General features: G+C 41.0%; 1 protein-coding gene across 1 annotated transcript; it reads right to left on the bottom strand.

The window, feature by feature from the left end:
* Window positions 1–6,675: 6,675 nt before the first annotated feature.
* sox19b (SRY-box transcription factor 19b) lies at window positions 6,676–10,978 on the bottom strand. Its single transcript, XM_041964927.1, has 2 exons — window positions 10,317–10,978; window positions 6,676–6,937 (listed from the first exon to the last, which is right to left on the bottom strand). Exons 1-2 carry the CDS (start codon window positions 10,976–10,978, stop codon window positions 6,676–6,678), a joined length of 924 nt encoding a protein of 307 aa, XP_041820861.1.
* Between the last annotated feature and the right edge of the window lie 9,640 nt (window positions 10,979–20,618).

The following is a 20,618-nucleotide window of genomic DNA, read 5'->3' on the forward strand; positions in this document are numbered from 1 at the left end:
ATTGACACTCCCTCCAACCCCTTCTCCACCCATTCCTCTCCCTACCCCATCACATCCCATCCATGGATTGCAGCCAAAACAACCCACATACATGCTCTAACTTCCGCTAGTTACATAGCAAGACATGTTCTTGTGGTACTTTGCCAGATTCAGCTTGTATGTACGCTGTTCACAAAACAGTTTAAAAGTTGCAAAGTGACTTTTTAATCATTGACAAAGTTATACATAAGCCACACATCCTCATGCTTAAGTACGATCTAAGTATGCTTCACAGCAACAGTATCAAATGAAAAGTGCTCACAGTGGGTTTTTACTCGATTTGTTTTTCAAATCAAAGCATTAGATTTGGTTTATATTGATACACCCGTTACAAAGAGGCCTACTTTATGTCGATATGGTATACATGAGTCCTTGAGAGAGTTCCTCTGGGCTCAGGATGGAATACTAAAGTTAGAATTGCACTATAATTAACATTTTCATAGTAATAGGCTTAATTAAATACCATATTACCTAAAATACACCACACCACCATCTATGAGATGAAATCACGTTCAGATTTGGTTTTCGCCGACTCCTGCATCTGTTCATCGTTCTCCTCCTCCTGCTGATCCCCCTCCCCTCAATGACCGATTAGCCGGTTCGGGGTTCACTCGCATTTCCATGAGAATGGCGGCGGTCGGAGAAAGGGTTAAGCCCGGGGACGAAGCCACAAAAAGCAGCCCTAATTTTCTGCCTGGCGGGGGAGTGGGGGAAGCGGGGAGAAGGAACAAAGACGCCCGGGGGAGGAGCGGAGACTCCGGCTTTACTATATGCACCTGCGGCCTGAAAAGCCCCGGACAATGCGCCTCCGACACGGCCAATTACGAACGGCCCATCCACCCGCTTTCTCTGTGGAGAGACGTGGGGGAGTCGGGGGGGGGGATTGAAAAGGAGGAGGAGGGGGACGGGGAAAGTGAATTTTTAAAGAGGGTAAAGATAAGAAAGTAAATAATCGAGCTTTAAATCGTTCTAGGCACTACAGACAACCGCCCCCATTCACCCTCACCCATCACATCTTCCCATCACGGCAAGACACTCATGTTCTCTCGGTAATGTTCACTTTTGTCCGAGTTTCTTCTGAACGGCGTCAGGCAGAGCTGACGGCTCCGCCTGGGAAGACGCTGTGAAAGTGAAAAGGGTCGCTTTTGGTTGCTGGTTGGCCTACGCCTTTCTTATTTCTTTAATTATTAGGATGAGGTCATGTTTGAAGCAACAGCTGAGAAACAACCAGGGCAGAAGAAATGATTCAGAGAAAGGAACGATTTAAATACAAATATAATATCTATCTGCAGTACTGTCAGAAGAAATATGAAGGGATACTTGAATGACCACACGAGCAATTTACTATTATTCAATTTACTAGAAATCATGTAGCCTGTACTTTAAGCCTACACTGAAGTGAACCATTTTGATGATCATCTTTTTCAAGTTTTTGAATGTAGTAAATGCAGGTTTGTTGTTTACTGTGATGATTTCAATATTTGTGATAAAGTTTTCTAATTGATTTCCATTTCATATGGAAATGAATGCAACAATCTTCTGGAAAGTAGGGAAAATACACAAACTCTACTCCATGATTTAAAGAAGTCAGCACTTGTGTAAAATATCAGCTATGTGTTTTAAAGGTGATAAAACTTACAAAAACACTAGTAGTCGTCTAAAGCAGTAAGGAAGACCGGGGATAGTAGTGACACTTTGTAAGTGAGCATTGGGAACTCAGTGGTTGTTTGTGCTACGTCTGTCAAACTTTGAGAAGTTGTATCCATACTTGTCTACTACAAATAAAACTCACTTGGACGTCTACTACACAGTCACAGATTATGTGAGTTAATGTCAGACACAAAGAGTTCCATTGTTGGTGAGTTGCAACACTAGCAGGGGACAGATGTAACAGTGAGAGGTAATTTGATTAAATAAGATCCACACCATCCAATGTGTGCACTTAATTGAAGAAAAAGGAATACACAGTTTGAATAAAGTGAACTATTTAAAGTGACTAAAAAAACATTGTAAAATTTTAAATGTAGCACAAAGATATTTGCTGTGTGTGTGTGTGCGTGTGTGTGTGTGTGTGTGTGTGTGGACGGACTGAATTCAAGAATGTGGACTTGTCACAAAAGGGTTCAACCACTGTCACAGATATGGCAAATATAGGCTGTTCCTGGGTTCAAGCTTTGTGGGCCCAGAACTGACAGCGTACACACTTCACCCACACTTCTATGGCCTTGAGTTTGCAAATTGTTTCATACACACAAGTGTCAGAATTCTATTGGTCAATGGATTTCGGCCTTTTGTTGTTTTTTCTTTTGTTTGTTTGTTTTGTCTTCTTCTTTTGCCCCTTTGTTGATGGCAGGTTTATTCTCTTTTTTAACTCTTTTTCTGGTGCCCCCGTTCTTTTTTTCACCTCCAAGTGCAGATTCAAAGGCATATATTTCAGGATTTCTGATTGTCTCTTTTCTCTTTTCCCGCTGGGAGTCTTCCTTGGTTCTGCTTTGGGAATTGGAGGGAGAGCAGAAGGACTGAAATCTACTTGAGCAGACGAGGCTTGAGTTTGTGTGAGAAAAGGCTTGACTGCCAGGTCAACTGGAGAGGAGAGTGAGGCTGGCTGGTCGGCTAGGGTGGAGGCTTGGGCTGCGTGGTTAGCTGAGACGGTGGGATGGGTTGGCTGATCAGCTGGAGAGGAGGCCTGAGATGCAGATGGCTCAGGGTGATCTGTGACTTGTGAAGGTGCATTGTCACACTCTTGGAAAACGTTTGGATTGAAAAGCCAGATGCCTGAACACCTAAAACTGGCTTGTGTGTTGCTTTGTGTTGCAGCATTGGGGGATGTAGTCCTGACCAGGATTGGGACGTCATAGATTGAAATTGTTTTTGCAGGATTCATTCTCATCCATCCATCCATGTTCATTATCTTCCTAAATGCACCACAGATGCTACAATCTATGAGAACAGTGGGGTGGGAAAGAAAGGAGCACCATCCCATTTTGTTTGCAGTAAATGATTGCCTTCACTGTAAGATGAGATCGATGGTTGTCCAACAAAAGTTACACCTTCCTCTCAGGACTGACATTTATATGCTTGACAGAAACGTTTGAGGAAATCCTCATCCTGCATCCATCCAGAACCATTACACTCAATATTACCTGGTGGTCCATTGCACAGGAAGCGGCCTTTGTATCTTTTACATGGGGAATGGCTGAATGCATTCACAGCTACTGACACCAGGAAACCCCCCCTCTCCTGATCAACTTGCTGAACACTGTGGCATGCAGTTGCATGGTCAGGAGTCTGGGTGGTAAGATTCCTGTTTCATCCACATCCCAAGTGCCATTCCCATCAAGGCTGTGCTTCTCAATCACGTGTCCAAGCTTCTTTAAGAATCTCTTAGATGATTGAAGCTTGTGGCCCAAGACAAACTCGTTTGCCATGCACTTCTGATGGCCAGATTTGAGTGACATTTCATGAAGCCTGAAAACCAGTCAGAGCAGTAAACATAATATCCCCGTGAATGATGGCAATCAGTGATAAGCAACAACCATTGCAGAAAAGCTGTTACTCAATTGTCCCTACTTCGTCATAATGGAGACAATAATTGTGAAATGAAATATTTTTCAACATAGTGCCCGTTTTATATTTAGGCTTATCTCATTCTTATCCTGCGGGGGGTTAATCAATAGTACACATCAGTTGCTTCCTTCAAATACTCAGTCAAGAGTTCACTGAGAACTCTGACTTCTGCAGGGGGTTGCTCACGTGAACCCTCTTCTCTTAGCTTCTGTGAGGCTTCATAATATCTGTACAATTTGACAAGACAGATGGAGCCTTGGTGACTGCTCAATGGAACTCTTTGTATCTGACATCAACTCACATAATCTGTGACTGTGTAGTAGACGTCCAAGTGAGTTTTATTTGTAGTAGACAAGTATGGGTACAACTTCTCAAAGTTTGACAGACGTAGCACAAACAACCACTGAGTTCCCAATGCTCACTTACAAAGTGTCACTACTATCCCCGGTCTTCCTTACTGCTTTAGACGACTACTAGTGTTTTGTTTTATCACCTTTAAAACACATAGCTGATATTTTACACAAGTGCTGACTTCTTTAAATCATGGAGTAGAGTTTGTGTATTTTCCCTACTTTCCAGAAGATTGTTGCATTCATTTCCATATGAAATGGAAATCAATTAGAAAACTTTATCACAAATATTGAAATCATCACAGTAAACAACAAACCTGCATTTACTACATTCAAAAACTTGAAAAAGATGATCATCAAAGTGTTTTTTAAAAAAAGCATTCTCAGTCATCATAAGGGGATGGATGTTTTATTTTTAATGAAGTATTACAACTGTCCTCACCCTAAGCAGCTGTCATATAGCTAACTGATTTAGCTTGTGTATGCTAGGCCAAAAATAATCTGTTACTTTCTTACACGAAAATCAGTTTTCTGGTTGTAAAATCCACAATATCGCTCGCAGAGACGCTCCACTTCTCCTGTGAGCTCAGAAGGCAACTGGAAGTGTATACCATTGTTGTCATCACCGCAGCTCTTTTCTGATTTAAGTATCCCAAGTGTAACTAATAAAGCAGACACTAATATATTGCTTTTAAAACTAAAAGCACACAGACAACATTTATCAATAAATGAAAAAGGGAATTGTACTTTTTATTAATATTGTCATGAATACCATAACAAAGATTGCTTTTAATCAAAAGGGAATCAAGACTCTTACGATAAGAGTCTACACAGGTATACATTATTTACATGCATGCTACATACAGTAGCTCTAGTATATGGCAGCATCTATATACCAAAGAATTCATTCTAAAAATAGAGATATAAGTCCGTCTAAAAGTTAAGTGTTCAAAAACTTCAGTAGAGATGTAAACATTCATGCGTTACTTTAATAGAACTGCGTCCCCTTTTCAAAAATAAGTCAGACATCTGTTTCCAGTACAGTTCAGTTAGTAGTGGAATGCTTCAAAGTTAAGAACTGTTTGAATAATCTACCACATTCAATATTCACAGTTCTGTAGGTTGAAAATGCAAGTTTCCTTTAGGTCCATAGCAGCACTATTACCAGACAACAGGCTAGACAGAAAAATAGACAAATGACAGTACTGTTTGAGACAACCAGGATTAAAAACACACATTTATTATTTTGTAGAATGATGTAATTATCCACAAGTAAAGTTATCTGAAAAAGTTTAGAAATAAGATGGAAGGTTTGGAGATATAATAACACTGACACTGATACATTCTCTTTACTGGTGGTAAAAACAATTGACAGTCAATTAAAAAGCATGCCTGGAAGCCATTTTTTGTCAATCCAGTTTACTTGGTGGAAGACATAACTTGTCTATCTGCTGTTTGGAATAAAAACTCAATTGAAATGTAGAATTTCATTTTAAATTCCATTCACTTGATGAAAAGCCTAAAAACAATATAACTCTTAGCCTTGAGCAAAGTGACAATTACTACACAAAGCAACTCAGATGCTGCCAGAACAACCCATCCGAACATTTCCGTAAAAAGGTCAAATCTAAAACTAGTTATAGCAAATAAAACTCATACAGGCAGCAAAAATGGTGTTACTGTTCTGCTCAGATTCTAAATTCCAGTGATCTGGTGTGTCTGAGGAACCAGGCTGGTTCAACATTCAAAGCGACCACAGATCACAGAAGCCAGTGTGTATTCTGTTGTCTTCCTGTGGATGCAGTGCTGATTGTCCAACAGGTGTTTTCCATGTCATCCAACAGGATTTCATCAGTTCAAAATAAAATATAAAAAATACAACAGTACCAAAGCCAAGGCACAAAGAGTTCATTTTAAAAATAGCTCTGTCATTCAAGTTTTGCATTTTCTTCCCGTTTTCCCTGCTGGCACCCAGCTGTTTTCCAGCTCCACTCACACATCAGGACAGTAACCAACAACTAAAGCGCATCAGCTCAGGTGATTTGTCTGTCACCAGCTGAAAGTTTGCAATCTATCAACCAGGTTGCCAGGTCATTTATCTCTGCTATGGTTGTAAACGGCATAGACTGGTTCCATGGTCAAACAGTAGAAGGCTAAACCCATTAACTGGACCAGTTCCCCAGCAATGACTGAGTATGGTGGAACTGTCACGAGTGCCAGTGTCACAAGTGTTTAGGGTCGTATTAAGGAGTCTTTTGACTTACTATGGATAACTTCTAAAATATAAGAAAACAAAAGTAACATTTCCTAATATGTACACAATAAACAAACATTCCCCCTGTCTTCACATTCTTCATGAAAAGAAGTCTACTGGAGGGTGGTGAGCAGGGAAGAGTGTCAGCTCTGTACATTTGGTGGTGGGTGTGTGGTATTTAATATATGAACTGATGAGGCACCAAGAGGTAGAAAAACAGCTTTTCAATTATATAAAAATGTAGCCGTCACTTCTCTTTGTAATTGCAGGCACATCTGGAACTGTGAGACTACTGAATGCAGGAGGGAAAAAAAGTGTTTTCTCTCGCATCTTGTGTCTTTATGCTTTGCCAGTCTTAAGTCCCCCACAAATGACTCCACCTCCTGTCCCAACAGCTGTGCGTCGTGAGCATTTCCAGTCCTCCCACTCAGCTCACCTTCCGCCTCCATGATTCCTGCTTCAGTCCTAGATGTGTGTGAGTGGGACTGTTCCGGTGAGGTAGTGCTGCTGAACACTGGTGTAGCCCCTCTGTGCTGTCGTGGGGTCGCCGGCATCCCCTCCCGGTCCCGGAATGTACATGCTGATCATGTCCCTGAGGTCACCCTGCAAAGGCCCCCGGTGGTGGTTTGGCGTTCCTGTTGGAGGCGAGTGGGACACTGGTTCTGCTTTCACCATGGACATGGTGACAGGGCTAGGCTGCTGGGGACTGCTGCTATATGACATAGGACTGTGGAAAGGAAAAGACAATACGAGTTAGACACCATCTGAGACTTTAAATTTAAATGAATACATCTGGTTAAAAGGGAGAAATCAGTAATCAGACTTCTCTCCCATATTTTTGAAGACAACTTTGGATTTGTTTGAAAGAAAGATGCACTGCGGCACTAATGATTTTTCCTTTTATCCTGTGCTTGAACGAGTACACACAGAAAGAAAAAAACAGAAACATAGCTGTGTTAACAGTGTTTTTCCCAGATTAAGAAAACCGTCTCTCATTCACATGGCTCTATATATTTAAATTACGGAAAAAAGACAAACATGGGATGAGAAAGACCAAGTGTAATGACTCTGTTAGATGCTAATGCAAATGTGACAGAGAGAGCCAACTTCACCATTTCTCCAGCAGTGTTTCATGCTGTAAAGAGCTACAGACGACAACCCAAGAGGTTTCCTATGGGAAAAAATCCAAACTAACTTCAAAATGTAAGTCCAACTTTGAATGCCCAATATTCAGAATGTCCTCTTACCCAAGTAGAAAAACTGGATAATGTGGATCAAATATTTAGATTCTGAAGAAGACAACCACTGACCCAAATCAGCAGCATTAAAACTAATGAACTGAGAATGAAGGTCATTCAGTTTCACTCATACTTGACTTCAGGAAAAAACCCAAAACACTGACTCTAAAGGCATTTACCAAAACAATAGACTAACACACTGACTCATACATGCTGTTTATGGCATAAATACTGTAGAGGTAAAGGGTTTGGATACGTCTTCCACTAATGGAATTAGCTATCTTTCTAATTAATCTGATGGCTTCATTCCAAAAGGCAATGAGTCAATGAGTTGGTGTGCACCTTTGTTCAAACCACAGGAAATTTATACTATTGAGGAACTGCATGTTGTTTATAATCCTGCCTACTAACTCTGTGGGCTTTCAAACATCTCCGCTTTTCACCAATCAGAGCACAAAGAAACAGTTTGTCACAAGAGAATTACATAGATCTGAAGGTATCTTAGGTATAGTGAGGCCAACATTTACTCTTTACTGTCACATCATTGGTAATTTGGCACTACATCATCAGGTTTAATTTGGTAACGGAAAACACTTTAATAAGCCTGGGTCTCAATGGGAAGGAAATATTTCTCATTTGAAATATTTAACCTCCAGGTCCAACAAATATATTTATTAAATTAATGGACCTGTTAGGCAACCTGTCATTTTCATAGTTTAACAAAAACACTTCTGTTGTGGGGAACAGGGTATGTGAGCTGCTCTACTACCACTACAATACTGACCAGTCAGGACACTCAAAAACGCATGGAGATATAATACTTTTTGAGGCATGCCTTAGAAGCCTAAGAACATTTCAGGTGCACCCTCGTGGAGCGTAATGCACCCTTCATGTAGCCAACACTAGGCACAGTGGAAGAATAGGATTTCACGATTGCCAAATGACTGAGGAGAGAGGGTGGAGCGCACCCAGAAGTCTTTGAGACGTGTTCTGAAGGGTTACTGTAGAGACACCTGCCAGCAGACAACAGCCCACATTCAAGCTGTGTCTGCTCTGTGCTCTGTGCAACTTTTACATCATGAGCCCTCAGATGAAGCCAGTCACGTCTAGATTTGCATTAAATTGACATTTTATTTGCTATTTTCTTTAGATCATTGTTGTATTTTATTTTATTTCATTTGCCAAATTACATGAAACTCACAATCCATAAAGATTTCTAAGTATCAGCTGACAAGTGGTCCTGAGCAGTCTTGTTCTTACTTTAAACTTATTGAAAATATTTTTATTTATAATATTTTGGGCATGTACAAGTTTGGCCTCCAAGGTGACCTGAAGTTTAAAACATCTAAAACTGACAAGTAACTCATAATATTAAAGCAGCTTTTAGGAAATCTTTAAATGATTCCCCTGCAAGAGTAAAACACTTTTAAAAACCAAGATGTTAAAATGTTAACAGTGCAGTTGAGTCATCAGATAAAATTGATCAAATGATCAGATACTAGGATAAATTTCAACATCATCCATCCTCACACCTGAACAAATCAAAGTCTTTGTACTTTTGGGGACATGGGACCTATGTTAGGAGGCAAAGACACCAGAGTGGAATGGGGGACAATAGTTTAACAGGAATAGGGGATTGTGGGTAGAGGACCACACACAGAGCAGTCCTGCCTGCCATCAAGTCATACTGATCAACATTCCAAGCAGGACCCAGCTCAGAGCAGAGTGTCACATGCATAACAAGTAGACAACAGACTAAAGCCTGTTGTTTCATCATATAGTGTTCCATTGACTCAATGGGACTGAATGTACATCATCAGCATTTCTACCTGATTAAAGTCTCATTTTTAAGTTCTCTTATAAGTCAGTTTTACCTAAGGTGGACTCTGCAGAAGAATTTCAGTAGTTTAGGTGTATTTTAAGACCAGCGAGTCACAAACTTTTTTCAGAAACTGAAAAACAATTCTGTGATCGTGCATGAAAGAGGTAAATACAAGTTAAATTATGGCCTTGTTCTGAACTGGTTTTAACCAGCTAGGTCTGCAGGTGGATTTACATGTACCCACTAATAATATAAAAATACATTAGTTTAACACCTTGGTCTGAATTAACTGTTTTTTGTGCTCCCTCTCCCAGTTTTTTGAAGAAGTACTTCTGTGAAGAGGCATCATTCTCTCCCCCACTGCCACACCGTCATTCTAAAGCTCATACTATTTTATCCATTTTTTTTTTTTTTTTTTTTGGAAAGCCATCATCAGATCACATGATAAACTGCTGGCCTTTTGTTCAGCATCTTGAAAGTTGGTTGATTTCGTTGAACTCTGAGTAAATAAGAAGTAATGCCAGATTGTGTCTGATGCAGGTGAAGAGGTGACTATAGCCTACAGAGAATGGTGGCCACCTGCATGATGGCTTTCTGTTGGGGGGCTCATTTTATTTAACACGTACATCTTGTGATCAGTTATCAGTTTCTTTCTTTCTTTTGGAGGCAACAGAAAAATGACTCAGCCAATGAAGCACTTAAGAGTTAAAAAATAGATCAAAATCCCAAATGACTCAAAGTTCATTTTGACTGGAACGGGGCAGTTTTTGGATGGCTAGGCTTTACTAGATGGAGGAGGTCGCATAAACTATGAAATGTCAGTTTTACTTGACCGTAAATTAGGCTGTTATAGCAGGCCGCACCTTTTCGTTTGTGCTTTCATTCAGAAAGTGGCATGATTAAAAATGGATTTTAAATCCGTGGATGTTATTCAGCAAACTAAAACCCTTAATCGTACAGCTGGGGGCCGTTACCGGCTTTGGATACAATCTAACACACCTGTCCGTAAAAGTTAAGGTGGTGGTTCCCAAACAGACACAGCTCACCTGTACGAGCTAGCTCCGTTCATGTACGTCTGTGCTGCCGTCATGGTAGGTGGGTACTGGAGAGCTGACAGATCATACCGATGGAGCTGCTGGGTGTAGCTGAGCGCCTCGCCCTGCATGCCGGCGTACCCCCCGGTGGGACCCCAGCCATAGCTCTCCATCCTCGGACTACCACCTTGGCCTTGCGCTGCCGCCGCCAGCAGGTTCCCAGCGGACAGCGGGTACTTCCCAACCTGAGTGTCCTTTTTAAGCAGGGGCTTTGTCTTGCGGCGTGGTTTGTACTTGTAATCTGGATACTCCTTCATGTGGACGGCCCGCAGCCGCTTGGCTTCGTCGATGAAGGGCCGCTTCTCAGCGTCGGTCAGAAGTTTCCACTCAGCTCCCAGCCGCTTACTGATCTCGGAGTTGTGCATTTTGGGGTTTTCTTGAGCCATTTTACGCCTCTGTCCCCTGGACCAGACCATAAAAGCGTTCATGGGTCGCTTGACTTTATCCATGGGATCGCCTCCGGGCGCACAGGCCGTTTTGGAGCTCGGGTGAGAGTTGCCATTACTGACCATGTTCCCGGTCATGTTGCCGGTCACCGGTGACATTCCTTGGGATGTCTGATGAGAGGGGGGCTGGCCGGTCGGTTTCAGCTCGTGTTCCATCATGCTGTACATGTTGGACAGGTGTAGTAAAGTGAAGATGAGTTACAGAAAAGTTGAAACACTGGAGCACACGGCAGCCTTTTGTCGCCGTCCACCTGGCGACTTTTGGCCAGGTTTCCCTGCAGGTTTAACCGGGAGCGCCGGGTGATCCAAATTAAGTAATTACTCACGGCACACACGGGAGACAATACAGACCGCAGCACACGACAAGCTTTTTCTACCTTTCTCAAACTATAAATCTGCCTGTGTCAGTCATTACTTTGATGCTGACATACACTGAAGACATTAAAAACTCGGCAGCTGCCTCTCCTCACGCAGGGCTGTGAAAATGTTCTCGACGGAAACCACCTGTTGTCAGACTTCCAGCTCACACACTGGACTCATCTGCCTGTTAACTCCAAAAATTCGCCTGTTCTCGTGTAGTCAGTCGGGTGTGGACCAATGGGAGAGAAGCCTCAGTCTGTGCTCGTGCATTTGCAAGTGAAAAGGCTCCGACTGTGCGCGAGACACTTGTTGACAACGGAGGTGGAGAGAAGGGACGTATTCCAGAGAGACAAGTGTACAAGTACCCGTTATCAATTATTTTCAACTATACTGATCAGATACTGATTTGGGGTTTTTATTAAAGTACACGAACAGAGCGTGTACAAATCACCCCCCCCCCCCCCTCTCTCTCTCTCTCTCTCTCTCTCTCTCTCTCACGCACACACGCGCTCGCGCCCGCACACATACACAACCATCCCCCTCTCTCTCTCTCCGTCTCACACGCTCTCTCTCTCACACAAGGACTTAATTCTCTAAACCTTAAACCAATATAAACTAACGCAATATAATAATAATATATATAGGCCACTTTAATAAAATATTTCAAAAGTAAAACAAAATCTAAAAATATATTACTTCATACACTAATGATTTCACAACATGCAAAAAGGCAACATCAATATCAAATATCAGTATCAAAACTTTTATTTACTCCAGTGTTATGCAAATACAATGCAACTGTATTTTTCCCAAAAATATTCCTCCACCACTGACATAGTAAACAAGTCTAATGCAATTAAAAAGCACAACATTTTTATTTGTCCAGCTTACCACAAAAGAAATGCTTGTTGTGCCAAGCGTTTGAGAAGCCTGGCCATCTTTTCAGATGACTGTGCTGAAGACATGTCCCCATCATGGGTATTGATTCAGCTGCAATAACACAGAGAATTACTTTAGAGCTGCTGGATAATGGCGAAGATTTTTGTTAGTGTGTCCAAACAGGCCTCTCCAGCAGTTTCACTTAGACCAGGGTTTCTCAGAGTACACACCTTGGTCCACAGCTGGACCAAACAGCAAATCATTCCAGACCCAGCCCATATCGACAACTGGCGGCCCTCGGGCCACTTCCAGCCACCACATTTCCATCTGGCTGCAGAATAAATGCACACAACTAAAGTTACTCACCAGTTGAAGAGGTCCAGTTCATCCTGAGAGCAATGGTTAATCAGCTTGCCAACCCCTGGCAAAGAGCCAGAAAATTCAAATTTCATAATAGTCACAGAGAATCACAGAGTCTATTATATCTGTCTATTGGATATAAGAGACTTCACTTGGGCTTATTTTCATTGGCCAGATGTTGTACTGAGTCTCAAACTGAATTAATTGTTTGCTTCCTGGGACCCTGAAGAGGACGCAATAGGCGTCACTTGGGTTTCATTTGCCAATTCACCCAGAAGAGGGGTTTTTAGTTTAGATAAGGACTCATTCATTGGTAGTTGAACTGTGGCTTTTGTACTGAGCACTGTCTGCCTCCTTGGCAGAGGTCTCATTACAGAATCTCCATGTTTTTAGGTGTCTGTTCACACTGCTGGAGAGTCATAAGAATAACATACATTTTTCTGAGAAAGTTAAATTTCTCAGAAAAATGTATGCTGGAAAATTATTCAACAAAAATGATTGCCGATTTCCCTGTCATTGACTTCATCATCACAGTGACTTTGACAGCTGGAGATTTTTGCGTGTTATTGCTGCAGAGTGGGCACATTAACATTACACAGAATACATCTCCTTTTCTCTTTAACACAATTTCTATAACTAGTGTAAATTTAGTCATAAGATTATGACTGGACTAACTAGGTGAGGTTTGTCTGCCTTGGTTTTGTGATGGCCCAGTCACATGAGATGTGACTTTAATACACTGATTAAATATTATTTTGTTTTCATCATTCTGGACCTCTGACCTTGAATAAAAATCAGATATAGACCTTTGTGTAATAAGTTTGAGAACATCTGACTTAGAACTAAATTATATACAGAATTTAATTAACAATGAAGAAGCTGTTTCCTAAATCTACATTTAAATATTGTGTCGTTATTTTTTGCCTTGATTATCACATTCATATGCTTAACATAAGTATATTTTTGGTCATCACTAGTCGACACATTTTACAGATGAATCATTTCCAACATATCTGCATAGCATCTGCTTTGGAATACAGGGCTTCATAATTCGGAAACAATGCTGAATTTTTTCATACAGTGTATATTCCGAAATTAGTTTTCAGTTTTATTAGTAAAAAAAAAAAAAACTTTGCACAAGTATATTATTTATCATTGCAGAACATCCTGACAACTTGCTCTCTGAAATCAGTCATTTTTAAGATGACTTAATTACCCAATGTAATTCATTGTATCTTTATCAGTGGACTTTCTGTATTGTTGCTGTTGACTTCCAAAAAGAGTAAAGAAAATACTTCATTTATTCACCTGTGAATTTTCCTCCGGTTTATTAGAATGTTATGTAAATGTTTTTGTTCAACAAAACATTCCTAAAATGTTCTCATGACCTCATTAAGCAAAGTTTTTTGGAGGTCATTTTGATAACTCTGCTGATTCTGATTCACTGCTGGTAGCTTTTTAGGTAACCCTCCCACAGTGTTCTAAAAATGTTGTGCAAATGTTTTTGGTCAAGGTAACATTCCCAAAGTGTTCTAATGACCATGAAGAATTTTAGTAACGTTCCCCTGAGGTTCCCTGCTGGTATCCTTTTTTCCTGGTAGTTCTTCATTTTTTTGCACTTCATTTATTTGTGACTATAGTGTAAGGCTGATACAGCTCTCACAGTATTGTTATCTTCACTATTTAGTCCCTATTATTATTTCACTGGTTTTTGGCATCAATCTGCTTCTGTTCTGTTTGTCATAGAAACTTTATTCTAATGTCAATCCAGAATGATGCTGAATTGACAGATATCAGCCCATTGTGGCCTCAAAAGTCTTCCGCCATGTTGGATTGTTTGGGAAATGCATGTTTTGCTTCTTTTGGACATGTTTCATCTAACCTTAACTGTTAGATGACCCTGAACAAAACTAATGAGTCTGTTTTGCGTGTCACTTACCATTCGTGTGTAATTAGTTATTAACATTTTAAAAGTGATGTACTTAATGGGCCATAACTCTTCAAAGCTAAATTGGAATGTAACCAAATTTGGAAATATTGTCCATTCAGCCAATTCAGTCTCTACAGTATGTTAAAACATGACATTTCTATAATTATTTTGGCCATGAGTCAAAAACCAACATACTACTTATTGCTGTGTCTCTTCAATTTAATATTCCATGGCAACCAAATTCAGCAAAGTCAAAGGGGTGTGGATGCTGAACAAGCCTGTACCATCTGATACAACCACCTGTAGGTGGTGCTAAAAGATGTGAATGTAATATGAAAAATGCTCTTATAGCAGCGGCTTGAAGCAGCATAAACTAACAGCCTCCAGCTATAACACACATTTTCTTCAGGAAATGCACATTGTAGTTGGAAATTGTGAGGCTCTCATGTCCCGTTTTCATCTCCATGACAACCTTGTGTGGAATCTCTTCCAAACCTTTGCCGTCTCCCTCTTCCTCCACCGCTACGCTCCCCTGGCTTTCCCCTTTCAAAAACAGTCTACCAGTACTCACACTCCGCTTTTCTTTGTCTTTCTGTCAAATTCTGTGGCTTTAGATGGAATGAAGTTTTTCAGCTCCCTGCGTCCCCTCACACACTCTTACTTTATGCTTGTGTACACATGTTGTATTTGTGTGCGTCACATCACACACACAGAGCAAGCCAACATGAAAGTGGGTTCCTCCTTTTTTTTCTATCCATCACAGTGCTGTGCTCGCTCCATTTTTTGGTCACTGTAAAATTTTCTTTTCCCACTTGCTTGTCAAAGTTGGCAGAGGTGATGTAAAGACAGCAGTAGTTTTCAGTTCTCTGCCTTTCCATTTCTCCCACCACCACCCTCAGCTTTTATTAACAGAACTGCCGATGTAGTTCACCACCCGACCTTTGGTTTGACAGGTTTTTTTATAAATATCCCACTTACTGTATTCATAAAACGCAGTGTTGGATTTTCTTTGGTCCAGGTGTTGCTTGGCTCGTGCATGTAAATGTGAGGATACTTTCCAGTCAATGAAATCAGAGTCATCCAGGTCATAGTAATCCGAGGAGGGCTGAATCACATGCAACTGGACTTGGCTGGTCCAAAATATGGAAGTTGTTGTCCTCAAATACATATCTCTTTCATGTGTGGGTAAACTGCTGAGTCTTGGTCTGAGGAGTTGGCCCTCCATGCATTTGTTTAATGGTTGTTTAGTTTCCTCAGTATGCAGGTCTTTGCATTCTTCACTTCATTGGACTGCATACATTAGATTGCTTTTCTTGTGTCTGGGTATGCAGTCTTTCGACAGTTTCAGTTTTAGAGTGTTGCTGGTTTTGGAAAATAATGTTTAAAATCCTCTTGAGTTGCTCAGATGTTCCAGATGTAATGTATTTAATGATGATATTGTTGCATTTGTTCTTCTGTTCTTCACCAACAGTTAGTGTTGACGTTCTTCCTGGATCTTGTGGCTGTTTTCACAAAGGTCCAGTTCAGGGTTCCCACAAGTTTAAAGTATGTTCCTGTTTGTGCTTTTTCTCTTGGCCCTGCATTTGTTGGTACACTATTAGCTCAGTGTTGCAGGATTCTGATAACTCCTAACTGATGCTCCAGTGGCTGGTGTGAGTCAAAGAGTGTATGTGGAGAATGTGGAGACTCCTGTCTTCTTCAGTGGTGCATGGTGCAGTCCAAAAAGGCCTTGCTGGTGTTCCTGACATCCTCTTGTGTGATCTTGGTGTTGTCCAAGTTGTGCACTTCTTGGACTTGGATTTTGACCCATGTGCCATCTACATACTTAGGTTGGCCAGAGTGGGAGATGCTGGTGAGCCCATGGCTCAACTATGCTTTTTTTTTTTTTTTTTTTTCTTTTTGTATTAGCAAGAGGGTTGTGGGTTCGATCCCTGCCTGGGACAGGGCCTTTCTGTGTGGAGTTTGGATGTTGTCACACTGCCTGTGTAGATTTCCACTGCAGGCTGTTTATATTAGGTTCAATTTCTTGTCAGTACCTTTGACCAAGGTTCTGGCATAGAGCTGGAGTTGGTCCCTGGACAATGAACATTGGTTGCCAACAGCTTCTTGGGGATAGTTTAAATGCACACAACAACTATCACTATGTTGCACTGAGTTTGACTTTACATGAAAATAAGTAATGATTTCTTCTTCTAGTTAAACTATAAACAATAGTTCTATGATAATAGTAACATCTCACAATGGGGGGGTTCTCCATTTTTGGGGCACACACCGGGGTTTGTCAGTCCTTATGTGGGGGTGAATGTTCTGCCTTCTCTGCTCAGCTTTGAGCAGAGTAGGCAGTCTGCTCAGTCTGCCTCCCCCTTTCTCCTTAATTGTGTCTCTGTTTCCTTGTTCCCTGTGTGTGCTGTCTGTCTCTCCCTGCCTGTGTGTAGGTGTGTCACACAGGCCCACCAACTGGATTAGCCGCACCTGTCCACACCTCCCTCTCATCACCTGAGCACATCCAAGACTCATCTGCAAATCAATCACCTGCTCTCTTGTATTTAAACTCCAGCTCTACACCCATTAATCGTCAAATAATCTGTTGTGAGCAGTGATAACACTCATTTCTGGTAGCTTTTTTGCCTACATTTCTGACATGATTCCCAGGTTGGAGTTTTGTGTGAATTCTTTGGTTGTGAGTAAGTATGAACTCTTCTCCTGCCTGCCCATGCTCTGCTCAAGATAACTGTGGAATTGTCTGTTTCATCTGTTGCACATTTCAAGATTGGAAAATTGTTTAATTAAAATTTAATTCAATTTGGGTGACTGGCATGTCAAAATCATCAACCTGTGAAGCAGTTGTCCACTTATCAGAAGGTAGGTATTCGATCCCCGGCCTCGGTAGTCTACGTGTCGAAGCATCCTTGGGTAACCCCAAGTTGATCCCCGATGCTGTGCATCCGTGTGTGAGTCTGTTAATGCTCGCACTGAGCAGGTGGCCTAGCTACTATGTCTGAGTGGGTGAATGCAGGCTTGTGTTGTAAAATGCTTTGAGTGGTCAGCAGACTAGAAAAGCCCTATAAAAATAGTCCATTTGAGTCCAAATCATAACCAAAGTTGTCTCAACCCAATAATTCCCTCATGAGCAAGCACTTGGCGAGGTTGTGGCGAGGAAAAACTGCTTCGACCAGTTGGGTGAGAGAGAGAGAGAGAGAGAGAGAGAGAGAGAGAGAGAGAGAGAGGCAGAGGCAGAGGGGGCGTGGGGTGGGGGGCTGGACAGTGATACAATCACAGTAGCACTGACAGCTCTAATAATAGACTTGTAGCATGAAGTATATATAGCATTGTATATGCATATATATGTACATATTAATAGCAGATAGTATATGCACGTAATTAAAAGCTATGGATCTAATAATAATGGAAGTATAACTAATATAGATAATAATGGAAGTTGCAGTGGATGTCAGGAGACATAGCTATAATCCACAATCCAGGTTCAGCCACTCTCTGGGGACCTGCAAGATGGGAAAACACAAAGACTCTGGGGAAGAAGCCAAGTCAGTAACATGCCTTGGTATGACATGAATTCATTTCAATTCCTTTTTATAGCACCATCCACAGAGACCCAACAATTTTACAACAACAAGTTTTAAGCCTACTATTAAATGTAGCGAGACTGTCTGCCTCCTGGACAAAGACGGGAACATGTTCCACAGGGGAGGAGCTTGATAGCTAAAGGCTCTGGCTCCCATTCTGGTTTTAGAGACTTTAGGAACCATCAGTAAGCTTGCATTCTGGGAAAGAAGTGTTCTAGTGTGGTAATATGGTACTATGAGCTGTTTAGGATAAGTAATGATAAATCGACTGCATTTATATAGACCACTTGTGCTTTACAACACAACCATTCACACCTTCACTCATTACGAGCACTGACACACTCAGGCTGCAAGCTGTGGGGAGTATCTGTACAGGTGGAGGAGACACAGGAGCAACAGGAGTAGAGGCAGGCAAGCTGACTCCTTGCAACAGAATACTACATTCCTGCCTCGTCAGTCGCTTGTTATGCCACTGAATGAGTGCTGTTTGATTCACATCCAACAACAGCAGAGGAGTGTACCATTACCCAGGACATGAGAATCCCAGTCCATCTTGTCTGTGCATAACTGCCACAGCTATGCTGGTGGTGGCCTTCTGGTTGCTCAGGGATGTCCAGTTTGAGTCCTCAGCCCCACCAAATACTCTGCCAGGTTGTCCACTCGGTCCACCCTGAGACACTGCACGCATCCACACCCTGATAGATATAAGAGTACAGCAAAATCAAAAACACACATAACACATCTGTCAGAGTGTAACTTGTCACAACATCAGATTATTGTATTTTTGGATAAGAAAAATAACAGAAATAAAGAAATAAAACTCACCAGCGTACACAGCAGGCGGCTGAAAAAAGGGCCCGCACTTCCTTGCAAGCACCTTGACGCTGCAGACGTTGATGCAGTGAACAAGTGTGGCTGAACGTTGAGGGAGGCTTGACTGCCAGGGATGCAGCTTCACAGTCCTGGTTCATCTGTGGAGGCCTTCCAGGAGGTACAGCTGAAAATTCAGGCTGCCTTCTTTCTCCACAGAGACCCAACAATTCCCTCATTAGCAAGCACTTGGCGACAGTGGTGAGGAAAAACTTCCTTTTAGGAGGCAGAAACCTTGAGCAGAACCAGGCTCTGGGTGCTTCTGCCTCGACTGGCTATTGTGTAGCTATGATGGACAGACAGAAAAAAAAACACAGTTCATTAATGTATCAGAAAACATAAGGGGAAAGGTTTGGGTCCTTGTTGTAAATCGGCATACCTAAATTTGACAAAACAATGCTTAGAATTATAGTTAGATTCTATTATTAACCTTCTCAGTTGATAATGCTAGTCAGGTAATACAGCTCCATACAAGTTAACTCTTTATTCGTTTTGGCTCTCAGTTGATAAGCATCGCTGGTTAGTTCTGTACTAAGCAGAGATGAACATTTAACAAAACATTTTGTGTGTGACTTAGTGTCCTCTTTCTCTTCATGTCAAACAAACTGAATTATACATGTGTTCATTTGGATATATGCAGTATATATGAACACATTATGTATTTAACTATGTTGACTCATGTCTGCATATAATGAAGAAACCCTATATTTTTAAATAAAATATCAGTTTTTCACACATGGAAAACTAGATTATGCTAATATGTAGCATAAATATTAGTTTTGTACATAAATAATAATACATATTTAAGTGTACTTTTACTTCTTACATACAATATGCAATATTTTCCTATAAATTAACATGAAGATGTTTTTTGACATATGTTGTTTTAATTTGTCTATACTATATAAGTTTTATGGAAATATTGCTAAAAATTATTTATTGTAGATGTGTAAAATGTAATTGCACCTACTTTTCACACCAGATTATGAGGTGTCATTTGCAATTTTCAGTTTTTACTGAAAACCTACCCTATTTACCCTATTTACTCATTTTGAAGGAACAAAGATGCTTAGTATATAAAGTAAAATAAATGTATTGTAGTATGTAACTATATAGTAGAGCAGCAATGGAATTTTTACTTTAAAAATGACACACATTGCAGTTTTGCAGTGTTGCAGACCAGCAGAAGTGTGCCCAAAATACACTCTAAGCTGGTCACCAGCAAGACCAGCAAAGTTGGGTTTTTTAGTGTGGAAATAGGAAGTTCATGTGGAATATGTTTGGGGAATTTGTTTTGTAAGCAAATGGGGCTGGTTTGCTTTAGTTTTAGATTAGCATTGTGGCTCAGTGTGGGACTGGGAATGACAACCATGTCTTATTTGGCCCCCTGACAAGGCCTCACTGCTATGTTTACATAGGAGTGTATGCCTTATGAGCAGATAAACTGTTAAACTCAGGTACCCTCACATACAGAATTTAGTGTACAGCAGACAATTGGTAAATTTAGCATTAACATAAGCTGTAGCTTATGGATGCTGGTAAGTAGTCAGAAAGCATATTGTGTTTGGGTTTAGTTTGAGAGAGTCATCAGTTGGGCACTCACAACTCGAGCATTTTTAGCGGTCATCAACTACTCCCTAACAGCAGCCGAGCGGGCGATTAAGATAGAGAGTATCATATTTTTTCTCTTAATAATGAACAATTGTCATCATGAAAATAGCAAATACAAGCAGTAAAAAGTTGAATAATGTATGCAGGACCAACATGGGGTAGGTGAAATAGCAGAGTGCTCGATTGGAACCGAGAAGCTGTTTGCAAATGGCTG

This window comes from Chelmon rostratus, chromosome 23 (genome assembly GCF_017976325.1).
Source record: "Chelmon rostratus isolate fCheRos1 chromosome 23, fCheRos1.pri, whole genome shotgun sequence".
Classification (NCBI taxonomy): Eukaryota; Metazoa; Chordata; class Actinopteri; order Chaetodontiformes; family Chaetodontidae; genus Chelmon; species Chelmon rostratus.

What these genes read in the sequence shown, in the direction of transcription:
- sox19b (XM_041964927.1), bottom strand. Translation starts at nt 10,978, where the DNA reads ATGTACAGCATGATGGAACACGAGCTGAAACCGACCGGCCAGCCCCCC. An exon ending in AACGGAGCTAGCTCGTACAG is followed by an intron (nt 6,938 to 10,316) that starts GTGAGCTGTGTC and finishes TCCTTTCCACAG; the next exon opens with TCCTATGTCATATAGCAGCA.